Source organism: Lithobates pipiens, unplaced genomic scaffold (genome assembly GCF_037356315.1).
Source record: "Lithobates pipiens isolate NorthernLeopardFrog02 unplaced genomic scaffold, aLitPip1_a1.2 Scaffold_25, whole genome shotgun sequence".
Classification (NCBI taxonomy): domain Eukaryota; kingdom Metazoa; phylum Chordata; class Amphibia; order Anura; family Ranidae; genus Lithobates; species Lithobates pipiens.
The window spans coordinates 37,982,988-38,002,375 of NW_027507787.1; the positions used below are offsets into that span (position 1 = coordinate 37,982,988).

The 19,388-nt window shown below is 44.1% G+C and overlaps 1 protein-coding gene across 1 annotated transcript in view; it reads left to right on the forward strand.

The window, feature by feature from the left end:
- The window catches only part of PKD2L1 (polycystin 2 like 1, transient receptor potential cation channel), a 105,318-nt gene that overhangs the window by 79,055 nt on the left and 6,875 nt on the right, over window positions 1-19,388 (forward strand). The window contains exons 13-14 of the mRNA XM_077454266.1: window positions 847-983; window positions 13,685-13,832. Coding sequence (XP_077310392.1) covers window positions 847-983; window positions 13,685-13,832 — 285 coding nt within the window. The remainder of the gene's footprint in view (window positions 1-846; window positions 984-13,684; window positions 13,833-19,388) is intronic.

Sequence of the window (19,388 nt, forward strand, 5' to 3'; positions counted from 1 at the left end):
CCGTGTGTACAGGGCTAACTGTGGCAAGCTCATTCCTCCCACTACATTCTCTGTACCATCAGTATCAAAAGGAGTGGAATACTTTCATAAGGACCACAGAAGGTGGGTAGTTCTGTAAAGATCAGAACAGAACCCTCCAGGGTACCTGAGAAGTGCAATACCCTAATAGCATTTAACAAAGTCAATTGATCTTTTTCAAATTACCTCCCCACAAAATATTGGCCACTGTTACACAGAGCTGAGCTCAAATTGTGATACTCCCTGGAACCTGTGCTCTCTTTAAACTTCCAATCATGTAAATGATCAAAGAGCTGCATTGATTTATGTATTTTATATTGAGTTAGGGTTCAACCTTAAAATTAACAGCTTCTTTAACACCATGAAAATCTGTTTAAATTTCATGGTGGTTTTAAAGCTCCAATCTATCGCTGCCTGTCTAAATTGCCCAGGACCATTGGATGCAGGCATGCAGCTGACGCTCGTGTAAAAAGAAACAGTTCCAGGGGTGCATTGGGTTCCACTTGGTGTAGTGGGCATGTTAGTGGAACCAATACAAGCACCAGGAAACTGCTATTATTAAAAATGTAATCAAAGCATTCACTGTAATGTGAATAGGCAAATAATTTTATGCAAAAAGAGAAACAGGCACAAAGTGCTGCTTTTTACTATGAACTCTTGTGGGTGAAAGCAGGTACAAACTAGCAGGGGCTTCAGGAGTAGGGCGATTTTTACCAAGGCGAGTAGATATATCTCTATGTATATGCTTGCCCTGTATGGCAAGAACACAGTGCTTGGAAATTTTCTGGGTCTGACAAGCTTTACTTATTTATTATTGTATTGTTTTAGCTGGCTCTGAATGCTGAAATTGAAAATCTGGGAAAATCTTATGGCAACAAGGCTCTGGCTGAAGGGCTCAACTTATCGGACATAAAGAATAACCTTTCTACCAAAACCAACTGGGTGTCACAGGAAGAAGTCAACATGTATGCCACTTTCTTTAATTTTGTTTAGCAATGGAAGTGTTTGTGCAGGTTGAAGAAAGGTTTCATATGCATTTTTATTGACTTTTAATGTATAAATCAGATTACATTGTACCAATTAGATTATGACTGCCTTCCTGAAATGCTTTCTGAGTAACTGACCCAAACCAAGGAAAGAGATGAGGTATTAAAGCAGAACAAATGTTCAGTGGAAAAAATAAAAACATCACTGAGCAGGTAAGAGTGCCTAATGCCGCGTACACACGATCAAACAAGCGGGTGGAAAAGTCCGGCAAACTGAAGTCCGCCGGAAAATCCCCCCGTGTGTAGCCTCCGGCATACTTTTTTGACCCGAAAGTACGGCGGACTTAGAAAGTAGTTTTGCACTCCAATCTTCCCACCGGACTCGCATTTCGGCGGACAATCCGGCCGTGGGTATGCCAGTCCGCCGTAATTTTGAAATGAACTGACTTTTCCCGCCCGGAGAAAAGTCCGCTCATTTCGAGCGGGTCTCCAGGTAGGCGGGGCCCGCAAAGGAGACGCCGCTGGCCCCGCCACCTGGTATGGACTTAAAGGGGAACCCCAATGCCGAAAAATCGGCGTGGGGGTCCCCCCTAAGTCCACAACAGACCCTTGTCCGGGCACGCTACCCGGCCGGCCAGGAAAGGAGGGATTCCGGATTCTGATAAGCCCCCCGCCCGCAGACCCCAACAACCAACGGCCAGGGTTGTCGGGAAGAAGCCCTTGTCCTCATCAACATGGGGACAAGGTGCTTTGGGGCGGGGGGCCGCGCGGCCCCCCTTCCCCAAGGCACCCCCATGTTGAGGGCACGTGGCCTGGCACGGCTCAGGAGGGGGGGCGCTCGCTCGCCCCTCCTTTCCTGGCCAGCCGGGTAGCGTGCTCGGACAAGGGTCTGTTGTGGACTTAGGGGGGACCCCCACGCCAATTTTATTTCGGCGTTGGGGTTCCCCTTTAAGTCCATACCAGGTGGCGGGGCCAGCGGCGTCTCCTTCGCGGGCCCCGCCTACCTGGAGACGCGCTCGAAAAGAGCGGACTTTCCTCCGCGTGTGTGGGCGAGTCCGTTCATTTCAAAAGTAGGGCGGATAGTACGGCGGACTTAGTACGCCGTATTAGTCCGCTGAAAAAGTGCCGTGTGTGGGAAAGTAGCCCGTTCAGAAAGTCCAACGGACAGTCTGGCGGGAAGTCCGCCAGTCTAAGTCCGTCGCATAGTTGGCTACGTGTGTACGCGGCATAAGAGACTTTGTATGGCTTACCTGCCAGCATTGTTTTTTCAAAATGCACACTGAAGGATCCAGAAACTCTGAATAGAAAGCAGATCTCTCCACTGGGACATAGGGTTGTTCTTGTGCAGATTCTTTGCTACAATCATGATTCACATAACCAAACCCCCAAATTCCAGCTTCCCTATGTACCAGTATACCAATAATGTACCTCTTAAAACACAAAGCTCTAGAAGTTCATAAATGCAATTCATAGTCCAAAACAGCGCACCAAAATCCAATAATGGTGATATGCCCTCTGAGTTGCGAGTCCAAAGCACCTATGGTGTTCCTAAAAGGTATTCATATAGTGCCTTGTCAGATAGATGATAACCTTCACTGCACCACGTGAGACCGTTCGCCTCATAATGCACACTCACCAGAACAGTGTAATAAAACTGCCTTGTCATAATCGGTATATTACTGATTACCTCGGTATAACAAAAGATTGCATCCTTAAAATCCTCTCATGATAGCAATCATCTGGAATGTACAGCTTATAAGAATAGGCCAGACGGCTTGCTAGAAACTGTCAGCTTCTGACGATCTCCACCTAGGTATCACCGCAGATGAGCGCTCCTTCGCACAGTGAACGAATATCGTTGTAAGCTGTACATTCCAGATGATTATCATGAGATGCTATTTTATACTGAACTTTGTGTAAGCATATATCTTTAAAGGGGGGACCTTTGATGGGAATAAAATTTTAAACTGGTTTACGTTATGAGGATTCCCCTTTTTTTCCTGTGATTTGACCTAACGAGTCAACAAGTGTATATCCTGCTCTGAGTAACCAGATCTATCGTGTGGGATGTGGTAACCCCTTATGATTGCTGATTAAGGATTTTAAGGATGCGGTCTTGCTATATGTCAGAGATCCATCTTTATAACAAGGCGGTTTTATTATACCGTTCTGGTGAGTGTGCATTTTTAAGGGGTGCGGTCTCACTGTGCAGTGGAGGTTATCATCTATCTGACAAGACACTATGGGGGTTATTTACGAAAGGCAAATCCGCTTTGCACTACAAGTGCCCTGAAAGTGCACTTGGGAGTGCACATGATTTAGATCCGAGGAGGACATGCAAAAAAACAGTATTTTAGCTTGCACATGATTGGATGATAAAATCAGCAGAGCTTCCCCTCATTTCAGATCTACCCCTCAGATTTACAGCAACTGCACTTCCAAGTGCACTTGCAGTGCACTTATAGTGCAAAGTGGATTTGCCTTTCGTAAATAACCCCCTATGTGAATACTTTTTAGGAACACCATAGGTGCTTTGGACTCCCTCTTCAGAGGGCATATCACCACTATTGGATGATGTCTATCATCAAAAGCACTGCTTTAGCCTATGAATTGCATTAATGAACTTCTAGAGCTTTGTGTTTTGAGTATCTATTTATTATAGCAGCAGCTAAATTCAACTATGAACTAACGAGTTTTTTTCATAAGCGCCAGATAAGCTTTTTTTTTTTTTTTTTGCTTTATGTTTTGATATTAACCGCTTGCCGACCACCTCATGCAGATATACATCAGCAGAAGGGCTCGTACAAGCAAACTAACATACCTGTACGTTGCCCTTTAAGAGGCGGCCAGCGCGTGCGCTCCCCGAGCTCTGTGAGTCAGGTTGTGGGTCCCGCAGACTCGATCGCCGTGGGCATACCTGCGATTGTCTCATGGAGAGGAAGAACGGGGAGATGCTAATGTAAATAAGCATCTCCCCGTTCTGCCTAGTGACAATGTCACTGATCTCTGCTCCCTGTGATCGGGAGCACAGATCAGTGACGTGTCACACATAACCATGCCCCCCCAAAGTTAGACCCCTACACTGCCCCCTAGTGGTTAACCCCTTCACTGCCAGTGTCATTTTCACAGGAATCAGTGTATTTGTATAGCACTGATTGCTGTATAATTGACAGTGGTCCCAAAAATGTGTCAAAAATGTCCGAAGTGTCCGCCACAATGTCACAGTCATGATAAGAATCGCTGATCGCTGCTATTACTAGTAAGAAAAATTATTAATAAAAATGCCATAAAACTATCTCCTATTTTGTAAACGCTATTACTTTTGCGCAAACCAATCAATAAACGCTTATTGCGTTTTTTTTTTTTTTTTACCAATAATATGTAGAAGAATATGTATCAGCCTAAACTGAGGAAAAAAAATGTTTTTTTATATATTTTTGGGGGATATTTATCATAACAAAATGTAAAAAATAATGCGTTTTTTTCAAAATTGTCGCTCTTTTTTGTTTATAGCGTAAAAAATAAAAACCATAGGGGTGATAAAATACCAAAAGAAAGCTCTATTTGTGGGGAAAAAAAGGACGTCAATTTTGTTTGGGAGCCACGTCGCACGACTGCGCAATTGTCAGTTAAAGCGACGCAGTGCCAAATCGCAAAAAGTGCTCTGGTCAGGAAGGGGGTTAATTCTTCCGGGTCTGAAGTGGTTAATGTACCTCTGTTGCAGAAATGAAAAAGCTTTCTCTGTCTGTTAGGACAGGCCTTACCTTAGCCTCCTATAGAAAACTCCTCTATTACCTGTCCTGAAATTTGATATTTGGGACGGAAAAACCATTACAAGGAAGTACTTCACAAGCTGACCTCATCTTACACACACCCTGCACTTTCCCTCACCCTCCAGGAGATTGCTCCCACCCACCTGCAGTTACATGCTTTTCCGATGTATACATTGTCAGTGAGCTTCTCTCAGGGGTAGTCAACCATTGAGAAGTAGAGATCTACTTGAACTACATGAAAGAGCTCAAATATCACTGTGGTTGGGCACTCTTTATTTTCAAGAAATTAACTAGCAGGGCCTAACTAAATATAAGGAAAATCTTAGAAACATATAACAAAACAAATTCCACTGTAAAAAATAGGATTTTTATAACAGATTACCTGTAAAATCCTTTCCTTTTGAAGTACATCACAGGACACAGAGCCATAGTAATTACTATGTGGGTTATAGTCCACCTTCAGGTCCTGGACACTGGCACACCCTAAACAGGAAGTTGCCTCCCTATATAACCCCTCTCATACCGGGAGTTTCTCAGTTTTATAGCAAAGCAATACATGTGTATACTAGAAAGAGGGACAGGACCTCTGTGTCCCATTATGTACTTCAAAAGAAAATGATTTTACAGGTAAGCTGTTATAAAAATCCTATTTTCTTTAATCGTACATCACGGGACACAGAGCCATAGTGATTACTATGTGGGATGTCCCAGAGCAATATCAACTGAGGGGAGGAAGACACAACAAATGTAGGGCACCATGAGATCAGAGGATTTATACTGCTGCCTGCAGTACACTGTGCCCAAAGGCGACATCCTCATGTCTTTTTACATCCACCTGATAGAATCTGGTAAATGTATAGATTGAAGACCAAGTTGCGGCATTAGAGGAGTGCGCTTTGATTTGAGAGAGTAGAAACTACCTCTTTAAACCATAAGCTTGAACGATTACTTGTCGAATCCATTTAGAAATAGTAGATTTTGATGCTGCCTGTCCTCTTTTAGGACCTCCAGGCAACACGAACAAAACATCAGTTTTCCAAATCTGAGCAGTCGCCTTTAAGTAGACTTTGACTGCTCTCACCACATCAAGAGAATGTAGCAATTGTTCTTCCATAGAACAGGGTTCTGGAAAAAAAATTAAGGTAGAACAATATCCTGGTTTAGATAAAAACCTGAAAGTACCTTCGGTAAAAAGTTAGGATAAGAACGCAAAACTACTTTATCCTTGAAAACAATAATAATATGGCTCTTTACAAGAAAGAGCAGCCAATTATGATACCCTTCTTGCAGTAGATATGGTTACCAGAAAAAATCCTTGTCAAAAAGGTCCAAGGGAATATGTCGTATTGGCCCACAAAAAGGCTGGTTTGTAATGCCAACAAAACTAAATTCAAGTCCCAAGGGTTCAGGGGTGACTTAACTGGAGATTTAGCCAAGTTATCCCCTGAATAAAGTTACGAACCAAAGAATGTGAAACAAGTGGTCTTGAAATAATACAGATAAGGCCAAGACCTGTCCTTAGAAAGCGCTCAAGGCCAGCTTTATTTCTCACCCCATCTGCAGAAAGTCAAGGATTCTACCTTTGACCTATTTCCTGGGGTGCAAACCCTGGTTTCACACCAGGAAACATATGCTTCCCAGACTCCATAATATAAAATTATGGAGGCCGGCTCCCTTGCATTAACCAAGGTAGAAACCACTGAACCTGACAGCCCACGCTTCTTCAGAGTGTGGGTCTCACTAGCCAAAGCATTTGTAAAGTAGGATGGAATACTGGACCTTGCAAGAGAAGGTATGGTCTTGGTGGTAGGGTCCATAGGTCCCCTACTGTCATCTTTATGATCTCTGCATACCAAGATTTCCTGGGCCCCGCTGGAGGCCACAAGAATCACCAACTTCCCTTCCTGCTTGATACTGCGAAGAAGTCATGGATGCAGGCAGAATAGGAGGGAATGCATAAATCAGTGAGAACCGATTCCACCGGAATAGCAAGGCATCTGTTCCGCATGCTAGCGAATCCTTTGTTCTTGACACAAAGTTGACGATTTCTTTGTTGAACCTGTACGCAAACAGATCCACATCTGGGATCCCCCATTTTGACATATTGACAGGAAGATATCGGGGTGAAGGAACCATTCTCCCTGGAACAACTGCTGGCGACTCAAGTAGTCCACTTGCCAATCTTTTATTCCTAGAATGAAGACTGCCGATAGACAAAGTACATTATTTTAGATAGGATATGATTCAGCTTTCTCTGGGCCACACAACTTCTTGTGCCCCCTTGGTGATTAATATAGGCCATTGCTGTGGTATTGTCGGATTGGATCCTGGCAGGACAATTCCATAAACTGAACGTTAAGGCCCTCAGGACCAAGTGCTCTGCCTGAACTTCTAGAATGTTAATGAGCAAGGCCCTTTCTGATCTGGGCGACTTCTCCTGGACAGTTGCCTCTTCAAAGACTGCTCCCCAACCCACAAAAAGGTTTGCATATGTTATTACCATTTCCCAGGTAACTGAAGGAAGGATTTTCCCCTTTGCAGATTTTTGGTTATCAACCAAAAACTGAGGCTCCGGGCGCACCGAGCCTACAGCGCCTGGTATTTCCAGGCGGTCTCCCATCCAGGCACTAACCAGGCCTGTTCCTGCTTAGTCTCCAAGATCCAAAAAAATCTGGTGCTTTCAGGGTGATGTGGCAGTAGGCTTTGGAATCAGACACATTGGGAATCTAGAGCTTGAACCCTTTGTTCCAAGCCGATAGGATACTGTTTTGCAGCAGTCTCGAATGAAACTAAGCTTAAGGAACGGCCTTGAATGAATCCACCATCTTCCCCAACAACCTCATGCAAAGATGAATAGAAGAATTCATCTTGCTTCGACCACCTGAATCAGCTCCTTTATGGCGCTGATCTCTGCCTTTTCTGGTTGTATCTATGATCAGACCCAAGTATTTTAGCCTTCTTCATGGTTTTAAAGAAGATTTCTTCTAGGTTGAGAATCTGACCTAGATATTAAAGGTAGTTGAATGTGGTGACCATACTTTGGTCTAAGCGGGCTACCCACTGGTCTATGAAGAACAGATCGTCTAGGTAAACCATAATCTGGCTAGAAGAGGGGTCAGAACATTTGTAAACACTCAAGGTGCAATGAATATTTTCCTTCTTGAAAAGAAGATATTAATAGTGAACGAAGAAATATGTATATGGAGGTATGCATCTTTGTTGTCGATTGACGCCAGAAGTTCTCCTCCTTGTAGGATGGAGGTAACTGATTGGATTGACTCCATGCGAAAAAAGAGTGGTTATATTCAGGAATTGAATTTAGATTTTTGAGATCCAGAATGTCCATTCGGATTTGGCACCATGAAAAAGAGGTTTGAACCAAACCCCAACCTCTGGTTACATGGGGACCACCATGATCACTTTTTGCCAAAAGATGGTCCAATGCTTGAGAGAAAGACTTCTTTTTCTCTGGATCCTTAGGAACGTTTGATCTGAGAAAACGGAGACAGGAACTCTTAGAACTCCAGTTTGTACCTTGGAGCTATTGAGGAAGTCCCCCATTCATCTTGACACTCTTCCTGCCAGATCCTGGAGAACTGCAGAATTCCCCCATTCGAGCGAGCTGGGGCGCATCCTCATAAGGAGGCTTCAGTATCTTGTAGGTTTCCTACCCCAAGATCTCTTTTGTCCCTGGGGTTAACTCTGAGGATTACCTTTTGAACCTGACGGCAGAAACTGTTGTGACTGCCTGGAGGCTGATGGCACTGGTACAGAAGAAGGAGCTTTAAAACAAAAATACATTTATTCCTTTTCTTAAAAGGCAAAAGGGGTACTTTTTCCACTAGAATTTCTTTGGATGTATTATCCAAAACATCCTTAAATATCTGGTTCACCGCAAAAAGGAAGACTAGCAGGAGCTTCTTGCATGGCGCTTTGCGAAGGGCGCAAGGCATGAAGGATAGAAACTCTCATAGCAACTATTGCAAAATAAGGCCTCTTTCAGACGAACGATCCGTTCAGGTCCGCCTGTCAGTTTCTTAGGCGGACCTGAACGGATGCTCCATAGACATCTATGGAGCGCCAGATGTCAGCGGTGACATTTCCGCTGACATCTGACCCGCTCCGATCCGAAAAAGTATGACGGAGGAAAAACCTACTTTTCCATCCATCTGCGAATTGGATTGGGCGGCAATGGACTCTACGGTCCATCGTCATCCGTTCTTCCATAGGGGAGAGCGACGCTCTGACAGATCCGTCCCTGTGCAGTGTGCAGAAACGGATCTGTCATCTTCCTGCTCAGTGGGGATCGTCCCGTGTGAAATAGCCCATACAAAGCTGCCAGATCCTGGGCCTTATGAGCAGAATAACCTTGATCACTTGTTTAAACTGGTCTCTCAATGATTAACCAATTACTGTCAGCACAAGCTGAGACACTCAATCTGCCAAAGAAAAGTGTTTTTTTTTTGTTTTTTTTAATAGGAATTCCAACTTTTTATCCATTGGATCCCTAAGCATGTGAGCATTGTCTGCCGGACAAGTCAAACTCTTATTCACAGAGGATATAGCAGCATTATTTGCTGGTATACCCTACCTATTTGCTGGTATACCCTACTACGTGAATTTTGTCCACCATAGGATAAAGTGTGAAAACTTTTTAGGAGGGAATAAAATGCTTATCTGGGTGATCCACTCAGATACAAAAAACTTTTCCAGCAATGAATGGACAGGAAAGGCATGCACAGCTTGAGGAGGCTTTAGCGAACCCAAACACTCAGTTAAGGGTACATAAATGTGGAGCGGACTATTCAGCAAGAAATTGCACCATCAATCTTACAGATTGTGAAAGCTAATCCTCTCGCATTTGACACCTCAGAAGAGGAGTCATCAGCCTCACCATGGTCCCCTGAGGGAATTCATCTTCTCCTGCCCCTAGTTCCTCAGTTTGAGGGTCCTGGGTAATGGAAGAGAACCTGTTGCACTTAGTACCACACTGGGATGCGATTTTTTTTTTCAATACTATCCTGGCTGAGGAAAAAATATATTTTTAATAACATAAACAGGGGCAGCAGTGTTGAAAACAATTGCAAACAATTGCTCACTCTGACCAGCCACCCCCTCTCAGGGGAGGATGCCATTTGTAGAGATGATTAGGCGTCCCAGAGCTTGAGGGAGAACCTTTTAGCTCTTTTTGGGGGTTTCAACCCCCACATCTCCACAAAGCAGAGGTACTACCAGAAGAAATTGCATCCATTGTTTGAGCAATAGTCAGCCACTGTCACGCCTATTAATGCTCAGCCTGATGCAAATAGTAAATGTGTCAAATAGGAAATGCCTGTGTCACCAACCTCTTTCATGCCACTCTTTGCTCTTGTGTCCCTCCGACAATTTTTGCAGCCAGCACAAATTGAGTTTTTTTTTTTTTTAAACACACTCCCGCATTGGAGGACGTCAACGCTGTGTTAAGCCCAGCCCCCTCTGTCGCATCGCCACCCCCCCTCCTTTCTCTTTCAAAAAAGAGCAATCCCGCGCGAACGTAGGCCTCCGATCCGATGGGATCGGCTTGTGTGTGAGGGAGGGATGGCATGGAGGAGACCTGAAAGCCACCGCTGTGCTAGGTGCAGTGAAAGAAAACGCCATCGTCAATCGATCTTTAGCTCTCCCTTAATGCTCAGCCCCGTGAAGAGGGGGAGAGTTCAACCCAGGTGGGGGGTGTCTGGTGGAAGCAAAAGCCCCCCAAACTTACCGGAGGTCTGCCTGCTAGCCGGAGGAAAAAAGCCTGTTGCTTCTGTGACACAGCGTGATCTCTGAGGAAAGCATGAGAAGGTACATGCCTCATACAGCCCCCAGTGCTGACACTTAGGCATGACATTTACCTTTTTAAAGGAGACATTTCATAAGAAAATTTAAAAATTCCTTAGAAAATCTCTTATCTTTCCTGCCGCAGGGTTTTCTGTGGTAAAAACCAACAGACCCAATCTTCACCCTTCACGGTGGGTTCCGTTAACAAGCCTTCAGGGTGTGCCAGTGTCCAGCACCTGAAGGTGGACTATAACCCACACAGTAATTACTATGGCTCTGTGTGCTGTGATGTACGATTAAAGAAATATAAATTGACCCTACTTTAAAAGTGGACAGTGTCAGTCAGTAGAGCAGTGGACAATGTCAGTAGGGCACAGGTTAATGTCAGTAAAGCAGCGGACAGTATCAGTAGAGCAGTGGATGTTGTGTGGACAGTGTCAGTGGAGTCAGTAGAGCAGTGGACCATGTCATTACGGAAGTGGATGGTGTTGATAGGGCAGCAGCTAAGGGTGCACACATGCCGCAGCAGAAATTATATCCCTGTTGCTTTCAGTGGGGCACTACCACCCACTAATCGTGACCCAGTTTAGTAAATAGGGCCACTCTACAAATGAACCACAACTGCATACCTTTGTAAGGTCTAAGGGCTTATTGCAGGTGGTGAGGAGATGATACAGCGCCTCTTTACTGCCTGCATTAACCCCTTGATCACTGTACTCCACAAGATTGCAGAGCACTTGCAGAGCAGCCTCATTCACTTGAATGGGTAATGGTTGGCTGGTGTTACGCCCGATAAGTGTGAAAGGGCGAATAATTCCTGCTGAGGGCATGTGTACACTTCTGGCCACTAAAGGGAGTGCGGTAAAAACAAGGCTCAACTATGGGGTTTTACCACCCCTGAACCACAAAATGTAAAGAGCTCTTACTGCCCTGAGCCCCCTAATAGTAACACAGAGTTTGCAGAGTGTTAGGTGCTATTATGGCCATATCAGTATAGTGTAAGACACTCTGACCTGAAGATGTTATAGCAGGAGAGTGGAGAGCCCACTTTCAGTGCACCACAGAGCTGTTCTCTCTGTCTTGCAGCTCCTGCGAGCACTGCTCTGGCTGACAGGTTTAAGAGTCAGGGTGCAGCAGATATCACTCAGCCTTATACTGCAGCCTGAACTAAAGAAGAGGTATCAGCTGATGTGGCCGCTTGCTTCGAGTGCAACTGCCTTCTCCCTCTGTGGCCAGTGCCTCCCCAGCTGCAAATGACAGAAGTAGTCCCACTGTGTTCAATGCTGTGGGAACAGCAGGTTGATAAGTCAAAGACGCAATCGACCAGTCACCTGGCTGCAGTTGGCTGGTAGATCGCGATTGACCAGTTGCTAACACCCACTCTATAGACAGCCATTGATAGTTTTGTACCTTCTTCTTGCATAGAGTGTTCATTTAGCAGAGTGTTCAGAAGCTGGGGAAACACAGAGTTGTGGTATTGAAAACAGGAGAAGTGTGTCCCTGGAAGTCTGTATAGTTCACCATACACTATACAATCTCCTTTAGATCTACCATCAATGATGTAGTGCAAGGGCCTGCCTGATTGGATACAGAGTGATTGGATAGATAGGTGTGTCCTCTTATTAAATAGTTTTAGTAAATCTAAAGGAGATTGTACAAGCAGATTGTATAGTGTATGACCACCTTTATACACCTAAAATGTACTAGTTATACTATCAGTACCATTAATTGTTAACATGCAGAAGCACATTTTGCAATGTGAAAAAAAACAAGTGAAAAACGCAACAAAACATGGAATAAAAAAATGTACAAACCGCAACACGCTAAAATGTCCCATGAGCTATTTTGCCACATGTAGCACAGTCCATTAAAATCAATGAGCTGCCCTATGCATGTCACATCTAAAACGAGCAAAAAAAAGTGCGCTCCCACTACACTAGTCTGAATGGGGCCTGAAAGTGAAGTTGGTGTGTTTAGACAAGAACAATGGTGCCCCATTCACATCTGTGCATTTTCAAACGCATGGCAAACAGCAAAGAAAACTCTGGAAATGTGTATGCATCGCACTTGTGTTGCCGTTAAATGCCGTTCAATTTGATGACAAAAAAGGTGGTAAAAAATGTGCCGCCCTAAAAAAGTGACGTGGCTGCTCTGTGATGAGCAGAAACACTCTAAAACACCTACAAAAAAAAAACAACTTGTGCAGGAATTTAAAGCGGGATTCCACCCTAAAGTGGAACCTCCGCTGATCGGAACCCCCCCCCCCTCCGGTGTCACAATTGACACCTTTCAGGGGGGGGGGGGTGGAGATACCTGTCAAAGACAGGTATTTTCACCCACTTCCGGGCATAGACTCCCACGGGAGTCTACGCCATTTCCTGCCCTGCCGCGCTGTCTGCTGGGACACACACGGGTCCCAGTGACAGCGCGGAGATTTCCGATTGCGCGGCGCGGCTTGCGCATGCGCAGTAGGGAACCCGGGAAGTGAAGCCGATTCGCTTTACTTCCTGATTCCCTCACCTCGAATGGCGGCGGCAGCAGCCGAGGGCCGAGCGATCGATCGGCCTCGGCTGCCGGCATCGCTGGAACCCGGGACAGGTGAGTGTCCATTTATTAAAAGTCAGCAGCTGTAGTATTTATAGCTGCTGGCTTTTAATATTTTTTTTTTGGGCGGAATCCCTCTTTAAGTTGAGATGTGAACAGGGCCTGACAGCCGAGTGTCTCCATCCACTCCCTCCTATGTACTTATATAAAGATAACCATATATTTCTTTTGGATTTACCAAAATAATGGAATAGGAGGACCCACCTGAACAACAAATTACATTTGTATCAAATCAGACAGTCACTCGCACTACATAGCTGATCAAAGTACAATCCTCATGCAGCCAAGCACGGGACATGCAAGGTTTATCTAGTACCCCCAGGCCCCTTGATGTATCATTTATCACAACATATACATGAGTATGTGGAACTGATCACCACAAAAGAGATTTCTGAAAGCATAGATGACTATATTACCAACTTTAATATCTCCTAAAGATATATAAATATACTCATTAAAATTGGAGTTTGGAATATAATAACCTGTATATAACCTGTATTCCAGAATTATGAGACGGCTTCAGCAACTTGAAATGTCCATCGGTGGAATAATGAGAAAAGTTGAAACGGTAGAGATGAAACTAGAGACGATGGAAACAAACAAGATGAAACAGACAAACCTGGTAGATAATCTACAGAACAATATCGTGAAGGTGAGTTTATGAATTGCTGAGCTTCTACAAACACAGCTGCTCAGAGAATTGTGTAACCAGAGCTTTGGGCTAAATAGAAATCACCATACAACCTGGGACTGTGCTTTACTACAGACCAATTCCTTAAAGCGGGAGTCCGCCGGGAGTCCGCCGTTTTTTTTTTTTAAAAAGCCAGCAGTTACAAATACTGCAGCTGCTGACTTTTAAAATAGTGACACTTACCCGCCCAGCGCGCCCGCGATGTCGGCACCCGAAGCCGATCTCTCGATCGTCTCTCGGGTGCTGCCGCCGCCATCTTGGGTATGGGAATCAGGAAGTGGAGCCTTTCGGCTTTAGAACCTTTAGAACCACTTTAATGTTGAGAATTTCAGCTTTACCTTGAAAAAATGACAAAATTAATTTATCCAGAACAGTTCAGGGTGGATGGAGACAGTTCTTCATTGGCAGATGACAGGATGTGAAGGGGAAATCTCACTGGGGATACAGACAGTATTTGAAAACCTGACCGATACTAATCTCTCCCCACTATCAAAAAAAAATAAAATAACCCAGGGTATACTGTTACCTATAGTAGTAAAGGACTCTACATAGAAAACTAAAGGCCAGCCCCCTAAGATCTTAAGCCCTCCAACCTTACACCAGCTCAATTGTAGCAAACAGTCCAAACAAGAACAATATCATATGATGAGAGAGAGCTGTGTCCCTCAATGGACTGAGAAAAGAAATCTACAAGGAATAAAAACATCCTAATTTCTCTATCATCCCTTGAGGGACACAACTAGCAACCTAGGGCCATCCAAAAGCAATCCTAGCAGAGGGACAGGCACACCAAACAAACACAGGGGAACCAGCTCAACAGGAAAGAAACAACACAGAAAGGAACCATGGGTATCAAAGAGCCTCTTACGGCCGAAGCTAGCATCTGCTGAGGCAGACACATTGACCTTATAGAACTTAAATAACGTACAGAAGTCCATGTCACAGCCTTACAGATCTGAGAAACAAAAACCTGATGGTAAAATGCCCAGAAAGCACTCGCTGTTCTATCATTAAGGCCTACACAACAACCTGTCCACTTAGAAACTCCTTTAGAACAATTGGAATAGCAAATCAGGAATCCATGTGCCTAAAAGAAGTGGTTGAATGTTAAACCCCGATGGCCCTCACCACATCCAGGCAATGGAAAAAAATCTTGCAGTGAACCGATGCCAGACACGGTGATGGAAACATTAATTCATTACGGTGAAGAGCAGAAACCACTTTGGGCAAAAGAAAAAAAAAAATGTTTGTGCTTTTAAAACAACTTTGTCCCTATGTAAAATCAGATGAGGTTTTCTACAGGGCAATGCAGCCAATGCTACAACCCTTCTGCCCAGAGTGATGTCCACAAAAAATAGCTGCCTAACAGGATAGTAACGCCAAGCAGACATCTGGAATAGGTTTGAGAGGAGGTCTTTGTAGCACCGACATTACTAAGCTTAATTTCTACTGCTGGTAGCAGGTGGAGCAACAAGTGTAATGCCTAGTATGAATGGATGAACCAGCAAATGATTAGCAAGAAGATGTTGGTGCTAGGGTGTCAAAAATGTTTTTCTACACCTAAATGGAGAAACAAAGAAGCACAGCCCACTTAAAAAGCACCTAGGGAAAGCCCCAGAAACTACCAATGGAAAAAAAAATTCACGTTTGATGATAAAAATATGCGGGAAGTAGATTTAGGAGCTTTAACCTGTGTCAGGATTACTAAGGCCCCTTTCACACTGCCGCGACTTGAAAGCCACGCAATTTTGCAGATGTGATTTTGCCATGATTTTAGGGAATGCCGTGTAAACTTGAGGTCTATGGACCTCAACTCGCATCAAAGTTGGACCAAAGCAGTACAGGGACTACTTTGAAGTTGGTGAGACTTGAAGTCATACAGATATGAATGGAACTCATTGGAAATCATGGGGTACGACTTGTCATGCGACTTTGCAGTCCCAAGTCGCACAAGTATGAAAGGGGCCTAAATTTGAAATGCCCCTGTCTCTTAGACCCCTTTCACACAGAAGGCGCTTTAGAGGCGTTTTAGAGCTAAAAATATCGCCTGTAAAGCACTTGTAAACTGCCTCTCCAGTGTGAAAGCCTGAGTGCTTTCACACTGGGGCAATGCGCTTGCAGAATGGGAAAATAAAGTCTGCAAGCAGTGTCTTTAGGGTGGTGTGTATACACTACACTGCCCCTGCCATTGAAATCAATGGGCAGTGCTGCTGAATCGCTTTTCAGGCACTTTTAACCCCTTGTTAAACCCTTCTTTGGGGTTAAAAGTGTCCCACACCCGCACAGTGCCGGTAAAGCATCGCTAAGCAGAACGGCACTTTACAGCTAGCGCGGGGGTGGTCTTCAGTGTGAAAGGGGTCTAAGAGCATTGGTTTTTACAGCCAGGCCATCAAAGCCAGAAAAATGAGAAGCAGTGTAAAGGATCAGACCTTGAGTGAACAGATCTGGACAATATGCCAGAGGCTACAGAGCATCAGTTAACAGCAGAACAAGGGCGACTTACTGTTTCACACTCTCTAAGGCAAATCTGGAGCTGTGAGTGTTATCGGAAAAAATTCCCTCAACATTAGTCCTTTGATGTAGACAAAGTAGTAGGGTTTACTGATCCCAGTATTCTGGAGACAAATCAATCCAGCCTCTTGTTGAACCGAGAGTCTAGAAAGCCCACATCCAGTGTTCCCCAATGCTCATATGTATCCCAGAACTTATGAAGAGACAATTCTCCTGGGTTCAGACATTGTCTGCAAAGAAAATTTGTCTTCCAATTCACCACCCCAGGAATGTGCAATGCAGAGATCACTAGAACTTGACACTCCACCCAGGACAGGATAAACTTTACCTCTGTTACCGGACAACAGTTTATTGTGCCCCCCAGATGATTGGTTTAAGCCACAGATGTTGCATTTTCTGTTTCATTTTGAACTGAATTAATAGAGAGCCCACTAAGGTGTAAATGAGTTTCAGAAATTACATCCAGATTCTTGCGGGTATGATCCTTTGAGAAGGAGTGTCTTCTATGGGGATAAAGCACTTGGAGGCAAGGTATTGTTGTCTGGGTGTTATCAATCTTTAGAGATCAAATCATCAAAAATGATGATGAGGGAGCATTTAGGTCCATGGAAACCAAGGTCCAACATTGTGTTAGGTGGAGGAATGGAGGCTTCCTGCAACTTTAAGAGAAACGCCGACCACAATTAGAAAGGATACAGTTTTCCTCTAGTTAGGAAAATGCATCTGTCGACTGGAACTAGCTGAGCGTACATGTATGACAATGAATCTTCGGGGGGGGGGGGTCCCTAAAAGAATCCTCAATGATTATTTATTACAGGTAATTGTATAGCAGTATAGCACTGTCAATTTTTGTGCTTTACATTTACAGTATATTGTACATTCACATCAGCCCTTGCCCTCGAGGAGCTTACAGTCTAAGGTCCCTAACTCACATTCGTACTTACACATACTAGGGACAATTTAGACAAGATCCAGTTAATCTACCAGTGTGTTTTTGGAGTATGGGAGGAAAAGTGTACCTGGAGGAAACCCACACAGGCACAGGGAGAACATGCAGACTCCAGGCAGGTAGTGTCGTGGTTGGCATTCAAATTAACAACCCTAGTGGTGCAAGGCACAAGTGCTAGCCACTTATCAGCTGCGCTGCTGCCCATCAGGCATCTCTATGTTTGAGCCCAATGGGGAAGGTGGTAGCAGATGCTTTAAGTCCCTGTCAACAGAAAGAGCTATGATAAGCACCAACTGAAACATAAATCGCTGGGAGAGGAATAAGCAGCTGAAGTTAAAAGAGGGGCTCTGGCTGCCACCAATGCAGTTGATTTGAATAGAGTCTGTAGCAGGTACATAAAGCACAATCCTTTCCTGTGCTTAGTTTAGGCCTTGCAGAGTACCAATAAAAGGGCCCTGTTAGATGGTTCACCCACAGTGGCAGATATGCTAAATAGCATGGACTGCTGTAATAGAAGGAAAAGAGATTTGCCCCAAAACTTGCTGGCACTACATTTAAAATGGTGGGCAAACGAAAACAATGCTAAGTCACCAAAGGCAGAGAAGTACAGTGAAATGCTCCTGTCTCTCACCAATAGAAACAATAAATGGGAAGGTATCCCTGCTTAGCAGTCAGAAGCAAAGGGTGCAGTTTAATGATTTACAGCATGAAGCCAACATTAGTAACTACCCTAACTAGGTAGAAAAAGCTAAAAAAAATAAAAATAAAATTGTCTTAATGTAAAATCTCATCCATTGGGAACACAGGAATTTAGAAACAGTCAAGTTATACTGCCATCTACAGGAGGTTGGGACAATCTCCATCGTCCATTGAGGTGCACAGGAATTTTGAAGAAACCATTTAAGAGAAGTCTAATGCCGTGTACACATGGTCGGACTTTCCAGACGGAATCATTTCATCGTATATTCCAATTGTGTGTGGGCTTCATCTTTTTTTTTTTTTTTTTTCCCGAAAATTCTGACGGATCTAGAAATAGAACATGTTTTAAATCTTTCTGTTGGAATCACTTCCTATTGGGAAAACCGTTCGCCTGTGTACTGTTCCGACGGACCAAAAACAAAGCATGGGCAGCTATTGACTACTGGCCATTTAACTTCCCTTTTCTAGTCCAGTCGTACATGTTGTACGTCACCGCATTCTAGAGTTCAGTGAGAAACTGGAGGACCCCAACAGTCCACCAAAAAGAGATGGGAAAACAGTACCTAGTACCTGAACAGGAAGACATGACCTAAGAATAAGATGTGTCCCCAGAGGGAAGTTTTGACAAACAAAATTTCAAAAGAGAAAACCAGAAAGTCATCAGTAGACGGCTCAAGCCTAGCATTTCTAACCCTGAAAATTAGGGAATGGAGGATCTGCGAAGATGAAAGAAGATTTTGTCTAAAACAGACAACCATTGTTGCAACAAGACAACAATGGTTGTTAGAGTGCTCACAGAATACTAACCCAAAAGAAAATTATCTCCAAGACTGGTGGAAAAAAACGAAGAACTCTTCTGTTAAAAAAAAAAAGTACCAACACTGAAGTCCACCTAAAGGAGAGTGTAAGGTGAGCAAGCAGCGGTGAGGTATACTGAACACTAGACTGGTGCACAAAAACACCAGGATGAGCAGGACTCGTTCCAACCAAACACCTTGTGGTGTTCTTTGGGTTGCAAACTTGCGTTACCAAGTACAAATTCCATGATTCTAAAAATCATTAAACCTACCCTGGATCAGTGCAGCATCCTTCATCAATGAGCAAGTGGTAGAATCTTAATCACACTACTGAGAACATTTATCTCTTTGGGGACAGGAAAGAGTAGGAATCTAGGAGGACTTATTTCAGCTGCAGAAGAGAAACCTCTTTCCTGGAATTGATCTCTTAGGTCTGGATTTACACCATCTCACATAGGAAAGACCTGCAGCATGTCCCAGCATGTTCTGCCTGAATAGGGTAATCCAAGGATGCACACTTCTTTTCAAACAGGAAGGGGGGGGGGCATTTAGGTGCTGAAC